The sequence below is a fragment of the Raphanus sativus genome, unplaced genomic scaffold (assembly GCF_000801105.2).
Source record: "Raphanus sativus cultivar WK10039 unplaced genomic scaffold, ASM80110v3 Scaffold0400, whole genome shotgun sequence".
Classification (NCBI taxonomy): Eukaryota; Viridiplantae; Streptophyta; class Magnoliopsida; order Brassicales; family Brassicaceae; genus Raphanus; species Raphanus sativus.
The window spans coordinates 1-12,398 of NW_026615719.1; the positions used below are offsets into that span (position 1 = coordinate 1).

Below are 12,398 nucleotides of genomic sequence, written 5' to 3' on the forward strand. Positions count from 1 at the left end.
ACTATTACGACTAAAGAGGACCAATAGTGGTACATTAGTCGTAATTTTACGACTAATTAAGGACTAAATTCACAATAGTCGTACATGGGTCATACAATTACGACCAACTTAATACGAAGGAGTCGTACATTGGTTTTAATCTACAACCCCCTTACGAAGATGCAGTGTACGACCACATGGGACCAACGTTTATTAGAAAAAAAATTCGAAGAGGTTTATCAAAAATTATGATAAACCTCTATTACCAATTTTACATAAATTATGAAAAAAAAGAAGAAGAAAGATACTGGAATCACAAGTAGAAATGACGAAACATAAGGAATTGGTTTGTTTCTACTTATGTTCCATATCTTTATTCTTTTTTTTTTCTAAAAATTTGTATATATGGATTAATTTTCATGTGAACAAATTTTTAAAGTCTACAAAAACAAGGAAGAAGAAAAAGAGATGGAAATCACAAGAGAAAAATAGAATCAACATAACGAATAGATAACCGAATTCTATTTCCACTTATGATCCCAAATCTCTCTTCACTTTCTTTTTTTTAAGATTTTGTAAATTTTGTTTAATAATATGAGATGGTAAGAAGGGAGTATATATAGGGGCACATTTGACATTTAGTCGTACGTTGGTCGTAATTGTACGACCCAATGAGGGGCTAATGGTCGTCTAGTCGTAAATGAGTCGTAAATATACGACTCCTTTAGGACTACTTATAATGTAGTCGTACATGAGTCGTACCTACGACTAATAGCTTCGTTATACCCGAAACCCCAAACCCTCAAACATCATCATTTGCGTAAAGGTCCGTACCTAAGCCCTAAAACCTAAACCCTAAACCCTAAACCCTAAACTCAAAATCCCAAACCCCAAACATCATAGATAAACATCATAATTTAATACTCTTCATACTCCAAAATCATATATATATATCATAACATTACAATAAAAGTTAAACACAAACGTTCTAACATAATGGAAAAAAAAACGTTCTAACATAATGGAACTTGACACTCATCATCAGAAACATCATCCGCTTCATCATTTTCTTCAAATTCATCTTCATTTGCTTCATTCGTTGCATCGTCTGGAAGTTCTTCGTATCCCGGATTATGCGGATCAATAAGTAAGATATCATCTTCTACTTGTTCGGTACTTCAACTTCATTTACCGTCTTTGACAACTGTGCTTTTGTCCACCATAGTAATCAATATCCTTCTCGATTTCCTCTCCAGATAAATATGGTGGAGCGGTGTCCCTTACTATCCTTTTTGACCGAAAGTGCTTCTCTGTTCCTTCGGTACGGATGGTTAATGGAAGAAATCTCCGATGACAATCAAACCAGGACGTCTTCCTACCATGCTTCAACTGAAATGCGTATGTGCTTCCCATACAATATGGACAAGATAGCCTCCCCATGCGTCGTCCAGCCCGACAACATCCCATATGCAGGAAAATCACTAATAGTCCCACAGTAGAACTGCTCGCATTGTAAAGTTTGTCTCGTTGAACACATATGTCTGCACGCCTGTTGACTACAATTCCTTCAATTCTTCAATCAAAGGTTGTAGAAAAAACATCAAGGGATCTTTGGGATGTTTGGGTCCAGGTATCAATATACTCATGAAAAACAATTCTTTTTCCATACACATCTCTGGTGGAAGGTTGTATGGCGTCAAGAAGACTGGCCAGAGAGAGTATTGTCTCTCCAAGACATTCCAAATGGACTAAAGCCATCTGTGCAGAGCCCAAGATAAACGTTGCGGGGGTGCTTGCAAAATCAGGATAGACATTATTCAAAGTTTTCCACGCTTTGGCATCAGAGGGATGATTAATCTCTCCTTCCTTCTGATCATGTTCTGCATGCCATCTCATCGATGCTGCCGTCTTTTCAGATTGATAAATCTCTTGAGTCTATCCTTGATTGGTAAGTACCACATCCGCTGGTACGGCACCCTATTTCGTCCACGTCCTTGCGGTTTATATCTTGGCTTCTTGCAAAATTTACACTCTAAACAATTCTGCATCTTTCCCCAGTATATCATACAGTTGTCTATACACACATCAATCATCTCCGAAGGTAAGCCAAGACTATGAACAAGTTTCTGAATCTCATAATAAGATTCAGCACACAAATTATCTTCAGGCAAATACTCTTTAAACAACTCAGCACATGCATCCATACAAACTTCAGGTAAGTTATGATCAATTTGATATTCACATCACCTAGCTGCCAAAGATAATTTAGAAAGACCTTCTCTACAACCTTCATAGATTGGCTCATTTGCTGCTGCTAGCATTTCATAAATCTCATCCAAAATTAGGTCCCTCTACATTTTCAACCTCCTCTATTACTGATGTTGTTTCACGAAATGCATCGGTAACCATATCATGCATTCTATCATGATCTAACATATGATTTTCTTGAATAACACTTTCAGAAGGCAAATGTGGTTCATCTCTGTTACGAACATTTTCAACATGATTACTACCACTAGCTTCATTCCTATTATCACCCTCTCCATGGTTAAACCAAATATAGTAATGTGGAGTAAATCCTCTATTTACTATATGTTTCCAAACGGTTTCACTAGCAGCAAACTTCGTATTTTGCATTTACGACATGGACAGCACATTTTACCCGTTTCCTTTGTGAGAGGCGTCTGTCCGGCCTGGTACATGAATATCTTTGCTCCGTTCAGAAATTCGTCTGTTACTTTTCCTGTGAATCTTTATGCGCATACATCCAACTCCGAAGCGCATAAATATTTTCGGACATTTTTTTAACTATTTCCCGTTTTTTTTTTGCTCTTTTTGTTTTTTTTTGTGCATCTTAAGAATGAGGGAGAAAATTATATTTATAGAGAAATTTCGATTTTGGTACGTACAATGTTACAACTAATTTACGTTTAAATTATAACTTAACTACCAAAGTGCAACTTTGTTCTCGTAAATCAGTTGTTAATTAGATGTAAACAATTTTGATGTACCTAAGTCGTAATATTACAACTAATTTATGACTCCTTTAGTCGTTAATTAGATGTAAATTATTTAGATGTAAGTTAGTCGTAATGGTACATCTAATGTACGACTACATATAATTTTAGTCGTAAATTAGATGTAACTTTACGACTAACGTACGACTCTGTGATTTAGTTGTAACTTTACGTCGACATTACGACTAATGTTGACTTCGTAACTTAGTCGTAAAGCAGTCCGTAATTTACGACCACTTTTTGTAGTCGTAATGTTTGGTCGTTAGGAATGCGTTTTCTTGTAGTGCAAGAATTTAAAGAATGGTAATGAAATAGCTGGTGATACTCAAGGTTGCGAAGCACGATTTTCGCAAAGATCTTAGCTTCACGAGGCATACTCGTAGCTGCAGCAGCGAGACTTCAAGCTTGCATGATGCTTGGCATCACTAGTTCTGGGTATTGTGAACTGCATTATTACATTAGGTCTTAGTACCAAAACGCAAACTGATTCAAAAAGCACACTATCCATTTTGAAGAAAGAAAAAATACCTCGAGAAGCGCAAAGGCTGCAATTTTTGGAGTACAGGAGAAGGGATACGCAGCATTTTAACAAACCTTCCAATCTCTTCACCACTACATCTCAAGTTGTCTGCCTCTGGGATACAAACTTCCTTCAATACTTGTGCTGACTAGATGGAGTAAATGATGAAGCAGCAGTTTTTATGATATTTGGATCCATGAAAGTGTTAATGAATCTCAATGTATTTAAGCCCGCTTATCATAACTTTAGGCAACCGAACAGTACTTTTTGATACCCTGGAGAAGCCTTTACACATTCATCCAACTTGTGCAGAATAGATAAGATCAAAAAGCCATACATAATAGAGAAATGTGAATATGATTTGTTAATCTTTTGAGTACCTTCCATCAACGATGTATGCTAATGTTAATGCTGCAAGGAAACGAGCCATTTTGGAAGGAGAAGTAGTACAGAGGCGACCAAGCGCTAAAATTTATTAACAAATCTGTATGACTAAATTTATGACTAATTCTTGATTTAAATAAATTTTGTAAATCGTTAAACAAATAACACAAGTTTCAAATCTATTATGTTGTTTTAATTATTGTTTACAATCCAGAGATTTTATTTCAAATTAGAGTATTTATATTTTAAACCTAGTAGTTAATTCAAATCTATTGAAATCAAATTTACTAACAAATTTGTATGATTAATACTTGATCTATGACAATTCTTGATTTCAATTAAATTTTATAAATCGTAGACCAAATAGCACCATTTTTAATTCTATTATGTTCATTTTAATTGTTTACAATCCAGAGATTTAATATCTAATTTGAGTATTTATAGTTTAAACTTAGTAGTCAATTCAAATCTATTTAAATGAAATTTATACAAATCTGTATAACTAATACTTGATTTATGACTCGTTCTTGATTTGAATTAAATTTTTAAACCGTAAATAAATAACACCATCAAATCTATTATGTTGGTTTTAATTAATATCTACAATCTAGAAGTTTTATTTCGAATTTGAGTATTTATATTTTAAACTTATTGGTCAATTAAACTCTATTGAAATCAAATTTATTAACAAATCCGTAAGACTAATACTTGATTTATGAAAAATTCTTGATTTGAATTTAGAATACGAAGATTTTGTTTACAATACGGAGATTTTGTCTTGAAATTGAGTATTTATATTTTAAAATTGGTAGTCAATTCAAATCTATTGAAATCAAATTTATAAGCAAATTTATATGACTAATACTTGATTTATAACTAATTCTTTATTTGAATTAATTTTGTATCTTCATTGTAAAGAAAACAAAACTGTTTAATGAAATAGTGTTTTGATTCATCTATTTACTGACGTATGTGTGTATATATATACTGATATAATTTTAACGTTAATTATATAAGCTATTTAAATTAATATTTCAAATGATATAATGATTAAAATAATTTTAAATTTTAGCATTAATTTTACATCAGTTATTAATAAATAATTAAAATGAATTATTCAAATTGATGAAAATAACAACACCATTTAAAAACTGATATAAATTAGCATCATTTTAGTAACTGATATATATTGATATCATTTATAATAATTGATTCAAATATTTGATAGTTTTGCATCAGTTATTATTGAAATGAGTATATTATTTTAATCACCACTTTCAGAGCATTTATTTAAGTGATGAAAATTTACTTTATATCATTTATAATTTATACAAAAATACAAAATAAATGATGTTAGACAAATATTTTTTGTAGTGCTAATATACTTGATTTATGACAAATTATTGATTTGGATTGAAGTATAATACTATTTTAAATATTATTATAACACTATTTTTAAATATATTTTGTTGGTTTTAATTAGTGTTTACAATCCAGAGATTTTGTTTCGAATTCAAGTATTTATATTTTAAACTTAGTATTCAATTCAAAATTTATCGAAATCAAATTATTAACAAATTTGTATGACTAATACTTGATTTTGACTAATTCTTGATTTGATTTGTTAATAAATTTGATTTCAATAGATTTGAATTGACTTTTAATTTTAAAATATAAATACTCAAATTTTAAGAAAAAATAAAAATGCTATCTATCAAAACAATTCAAAGAAAATGGCAATATTGGGGAAAAAGATCTTCTTTTTCTATGAACAATGGGAAAATCTTATAACTTTTAAAAGTTTAAAGAAGTGTAGTGGTATTGTGGTAACTGGCACTATATATAATGCACCATGCCATGGAGGTGATAGATACTTGTCTTACAAATACAATCTGCTTATATAAGCTATCTTCTTGTCTCTCTCTCTCTTCACCTTCATTCATCAATTCCTCAGATTATTCCTTCTTCTTTATTTGTCTTTCGGAATAAACGGAGACAAAGTCCTTCTCTTTTGTTCCAGAGATGATTAATTATTTAACGTGTTTTGATTATTCTCTTTTCATTTTTGATGATCTTAAAACAATTTTATGGTCTCTTTGCTTGAATAATGTGTTTTGATCATCACTCGGTATTGTATTTTTATAGAATTGACATAAATTTTGGTCCCCCAAGTCCCTTTATTGCGTATATATCGATGGGTTTTGTTCAAGAAACTGCTAGGCGATAGTTATGAGTTCTACAGAAAATAATTTATTAGGTGGAGGCCTACAACAAATCTTTTAAACATCTCGAATTAAAAAAAAGCAATCAATAAAAATCGTTTTGTTTAAATCCTATTTGCTCGGTCTACACTGACTTTTAGAACACTAATCTATTGTATTAGCAGCAAGATTCTAGTTTTGGAGCCATTGAGTATCTAACTTTGCTTTCATTGTTCTACAGGTTGTGTTTTGCAAGAGGATTGTTTAGTAGAGTAGAGTATATAAATATCTGACCAAGATATGAATCGTAAGGTGCGTCAAAGAGTTGATGAAGATGGTGAGGATATGAATAGTAGGGTGCATCAGAGAGTTGATGAAGATGGTAAGGATAAAGTTGGTTCACCAAGCTATCTTCTGACTGGTGATGAAGATGTAGCACCAAAGATTCAAGTCTATGGATATGACTAGTTTGACTTACGATGTGATGCTTCATGTATTTACTCTACTGGACAACCGCGACTGGCTAGCTTAGCATCGACCTGTAACTGTGGCTGCTCTCTCTTGGACATCCTCTTGCGTGCTTTGCATTATCCTATGAAACACCTTAGCTCCATGGCTCTGCCAGAAACTGTTCGATCCTAGTAAGTTGTTTCTGCCAAATGTAGAAGCATAAGAGACAGGTTCCATCAAGCCAAACCGGTTAAGTTTGGAAGCTTCTCCCAGCTCTCAGCTGCAACTCTCTAGTTAATGTTCGATGTCCTGGTGACAGCAAGGTAGCGAAGATAGATCACTTCTCCAAGGCTTCTCCATGTCGTACATGTCAATTCTAAGCTAGCTCGATCACAGTAGTCTATTAGAGTAAAGATGTGAAGCATCGGGTGCTACATCCCCATCACCAATCAGAAGATAGCATGGTGAACCAACTTTATCCTTACCATCTTCATCAACTCTCTGACGCACCTCACGATTCATATCCTCACCATATTCATCAACTCTTATATGCACCCTACGATTCATATCCGCACCATCTTCATCAACTCTCTGGCGCACCCTCGATTCATATTCTCACCATCTTCATCAACTCTTTGATGCACCTTACAATTCATATCTTTGATCAGATGTATATATTCTAATAAACAATCCTCTTGCAAAACTCAAAACCTGTAGAACAATGAAAGCAAAGTTAGATACACAATGGTTCCAAAACTAGAATCTCACTGCTAATACAATAGATTAGTGTTCTAAAAATAAGTTTAGATGAGGCAAATAGGACTTAAACAAAAAGATTTTTATTAAATGTTTTTATTTTAATTCGAGACATTCAAAAAATTGGTGTTGGCGTCAGCATAATTAATAATTTTGAATTTATTTTAGTGACACAATTTTCAAATCTATTATGTTGTTTAATTATTGTTTACACCCGGAGATTTTTTTTAGAATTAGAGTATTTATATTTAAACATAGTAGTAAATTCAAATCTATTGAAATCAGATCTATTAACAAATTCATATGATTAATACTTGATTTATGACTAATTCTTGATTTGAATTAAATTTTGTAAATCGTAAAATAAATAACACCATTTTAAATCTATTATTCTGATTTTAATTAATGTTTACAATCTAGAGATTTTATTTCAAATTTGAGTATTTATATTTTAAACTTAGTAGTCAATTTAAATTTATTATATATGTAATGTTTAATACTAACAATAAATGTCTCAGAAAATGTATCAAAGAAATTTATTTTCTCATCACAAAAATTTTATAATATACATTATTATATTATTTTTCCCGCTATTTCACACTCATAACTCCCTTGAACACCGATCAAAATTTTGAGCTCCAAACTTTATAATTGCCTTAAGCAAGGATCAATATGCTTCTCACATATGATTCTAATAGTTGTGAGTTTGGAGCTTAATATGGTATATATTTATAAACTTTTTTAAATTACAATATAATCTAATATCTAGCTTAATGTGGTGATGTTAATGATAAAATGACACTTTACAATAATCATAAAATATAAAAAAATAGTTCGGTTGAGATTATATTTGAAACCCTCCATTGTTCTAAGTATACATCTCCCAGAATATTCACTTTCGTTTTCGTTAATTTTATATTGTTGTTTCTTCAAAAAATGTCATTTCTCTTGAAAATTTATTTGATGGTAAACTTAACAAATCATAGAAAATAATCTCTGTAAACAGTCATTTCCATGAGCCTCAAGTCCTAAGCTTGGGTGAGATTTGCATGATAGATGGTTCATGAACCTCTACTGATATGTATAGTGAGATTGGATGGGTATGGAAAGATAGTACGGGGTCGACAAAGCTACTGGGGATGCGGAACCTGAGGAGGAGGGAGTCAGCTTTACACTCGGAGCTGGAGGCTTTAAGATGGGCAATGGAAACAATGTTGCAACACTCGGATTGTCAGAGATTTGGCACGGACTGCAAAGACCTGATTGCAATGCTGACGGAACCGCAAGCTTGGCCTACTTTCGCAACTGAATTGGAGATGATTCATACGATCAAGTTATGCTATTCAGACTTCAAGATTTTCTACGTACCAAGAACTGAAAATATGTTAGCTGATTCTTTAGCTAGGAGTGCTCGTACTTTTCATAGATCTATTTGCTACTTTGGTTGTTCTATTCCGGTCTGGTTACACAGACCATCTCAAGTTTGAGTAATAGAATAGCCTTTCGATGTCAAAAAAAAAAACAGTCATTTCCATTAACATTATATTTTGTGAGAACAAAATGTATATTATAATAATAAAAATTCATTGCCAAAAATCTTATTTTTGAATAATTTTAAAATTAATATCGATATTTTCAGAGTTTTAAATAAATTTATTTACAAATTTTATTTTGTTCTTAACTTTATCTGATAGATATATATATATAAGATATCTACAAGTTTATTTGTTCTTCTTTCTTTTTTATCTTATACTTGTCTCTATCTCAGTTTCATATTTATGTAATTCTTTGATTTATCATTATTTAAATATAAGAGAAGATAATATTTAAAATAAATAAAAATTTATGTATGTAAGAATTTATATACTTTGTGTATGATACAAAATATAATTAAGAAACATGTAAGAAAAATGAAACAAAAAATATATTATTTTAAAAAACAAAATAAATATAATCCATTTATTTTTAATTCATTAAATACTAACGAAAATAATATTTAAAATATAAAAGATTACGTACGTAATATATATTACAGAATTTCTGTACTTTGTATATGAAACAAAATATTCTTAATAAATATGAAAGTCAATGAAACAAAAAATATTATTTTTTCAAATAAAATACATATAATTTGAAAGTATTTACGTTTATTATTAGAGAATTTAGTTGTCCGCGCGTGAGCCAGTCTGTTTCTTAGTTTTGTAAGGGATATTTGCAAATTTGACTCAAAACTCAAAACTCAAAGTCAACCCTAATATTAACTCATGTTTTTTTAAATTTTTCGTTTGTTCTATTCACCCCACAAGTTTATATTATTCACGAAAATGTCATTAATATTTTTCTTTCTAAAATGACATTTTTACTCTCTACCTTATCATCTTCAAGTATTTACAAGATTGTCAATGCCATCAATACACCAACCACCATGAACAACCATAAACTTAAAATTTTATTTTTTAGACGACCTAAACGAAAGTCGTCCGTTAGACGACTTACACGAAAGTCGTCTATGATTTTATTTTGAGATTCTGGTCAAACCTTACTTATTCTAGACGACTTACTTGAAAGTCTTCTAGAAATTAACTATTCACCAAGAAGACTTCAATATTTTAGCAAGAAACTAAAATATTTTTAGCGGGAATTAGAAGATTTTCAAAAAAAATATTCTAACCGATAATACTAATCGTCAGGTGACTTTTCTGGAAGTCTTCTAGTGCATTAAATGTTAAATATTTCTGGAAAGTCTTCCAGACGACTTACAGGGAAGTCTTCCAGACGACTTAAAAGGAAGTTTTCCAGGGAAATCTTCCAAATATGTCTCAGATTTGAAAAAACTTGCATATCCCAAAACATTAAAATGATTTCAAAACATAGAAAAAAATTCAAAAATAAGGTAAAAGTTTAAAACAACCAAAAGAATTTTCAAAAGGTAAGATCTTTAAACAATACAAGGTTAATATGATATATAGATCTATCTTTATAAGAGTGGAAGATGCGAACCATGTAATGAAAAACCTGAAAAAACAAAATAAATCAGTGAGAAGATATGAAATAACAATAAATTGATATAAAGTTTGGTGTTTTTAAGTTGAAAGAGATTAGAGAGAGATTGAAGAGTTTTAGAATAAGGAAAATTACATTTTTGTTGCAGCCATTTGAAAGGAAGTGAGAGAATGTGTAATTTTTTTTTATAGAAAGACAAAAATTCCAATAAGGTTAAATATTTTCGAGTTATAAATCTTTCAAGTAAGTCTTCTAGAAATTTACTATTTGCCCAGACGATTTACTTGAAAGTCTTCTAGACGATTCTAGACGATTTACTTGAAAGTCTTCTAGAAATTTACTATTTGCCCAGAAGATTTTAATATTTTTAGTGGAAAATTAAAATATTTTTTAGCGGGAGTTAGAAGACTTCTTTCTAACCGATAATACTAATCGCCAGACGACTCCTCTGTAAGTCGTCTAGATCCTAAACATAACCCCTAAACTAATTTAACTAACTAAACACATCATAAAATCAAATTAAACTTAAAAAGTGTTTACTATACACAGAAATAAACATATGTAGGTACAAAAATTATTTTCCAAAAAAAACATTTAAGTTTTCCAAAATCTAACCCTAAAAATATATACAATACTACAACATATATTGCCAAAACTTAAATCAAAGAATATCATGATTCAATACTTTCACTTATTTATGTTGAAAACAATTCAATTGTTTATATTTTAATTTATATAACTTAAAACTATTTATAATTACATGATTTTAATTTTTTACTTATAAAATATTTTTTTACAAAATTTAGAAATTATTTTTAAGATCAATTGTACCAGACGACTTTCCTGACGTTGTCTAGATTAATTACAATATCTCAAAAGACTGAGAAGACTTTCGAGGGTTATATTCGTAAAAATGAGTTCTGATTTTTTTGTTTAGTCACAAGGGGCTGGTTGTAATTTCACAAAGCTTTTAAGTTAGTTTTGCATTTGATTCACATTTAGTTATAGTTTTGCATTTAAAATCAAGTTTTGAGTCATATTTGGTAAATTCCTCTTATAATAGCCATCTGAATATAAATGTTATGAATTTTTAAATATGAATGTCTATCTTAGGACTAGACAAAATATGTGTAAATTTTGATTTAATGCATTATTCGTTTCGATGAGTCAAAAAATTTAAATATCCATTTCTCAGTGAAACAAAACAAATAATATGTAATATTCATAAAAATAAAATAAATCACAAATACTAATATTTTGAAATGAATATTCGATCTGATCCGTTATATACATATACATATATATTTTTAAAATATATATAACCTATATAAATATTATATTTTATATAATTTTTGCAATATTTTATTTATTAAATTGGTTACTAGAATTAAAAAATATATGTTATGCAACGGTAAACACGAATACATGTTATGCAAAAATGGAAACAACCAAACACGAATAAATGACAATTTTTTTTACTTTTTTTTTTGATCAAATACTTTTTTTTTATTTTTTAAATCAAAATTTACATCCAAACCTACTAGACAAGAATGGTTCAATTCGGAAACGTCAAACTCGGGCCAGACCAAACCAGTTTCACACACCTTCAGTCTCTCATTTGTCTGCCGCATATTCGGTTCCTCAAAGAATCTCAAAACTTTTGAAAGAATATTTCACACAGGGCCGGCCCTGGGCTAAAGCCCGTAAAGCAAGGGCTTTAGGCGCCAGGGTTTAGATAATTTTGGGGCGCCAAATAATGTTAGGATGCTTTGGTTTAGTGGTTTGTATAGTTGCACATTTATCCCCTGGAGTCAGGTTCGAATCCCCCACAAGTGTCTTTAATTTTTTTTTCTAGCTTTTTTTCTATTGATTTCCTTTTTGTCAACAGTTTCTTTATATTGATAATCATTAACAAATAACCACATCTGATGTAAGCAGAATACGTGTTCAATTATATAACAACTTCAACTTCCTTTTTTTTGAAACTTATCAACTTACTTTTTATGTGTTTATAAAACAAATAAGTTAATACAAACCTAATCGTTTCCTTTGTTCTGTGATATTACTTTTTTTTTTATCTTTGTTTTC

General features: G+C 30.4%; 1 protein-coding gene across 1 annotated transcript; it reads left to right on the forward strand.

Annotated features, from left to right (window-relative positions):
• Window positions 1–8,386: 8,386 nt before the first annotated feature.
• On the forward strand, window positions 8,387–8,794 carry LOC130502041 (uncharacterized). Its single transcript, XM_056996862.1, has one exon. It carries the CDS (start codon window positions 8,387–8,389, stop codon window positions 8,792–8,794), a length of 408 nt encoding a protein of 135 aa, XP_056852842.1.
• The last annotated feature ends 3,604 nt before the right edge of the window (window positions 8,795–12,398 follow it).

What these genes read in the sequence shown, in the direction of transcription:
- LOC130502041 (XM_056996862.1), top strand. Translation starts at nt 8,387, where the DNA reads ATGTATAGTGAGATTGGATGGGTATGGAAAGATAGTACGGGGTCGACA.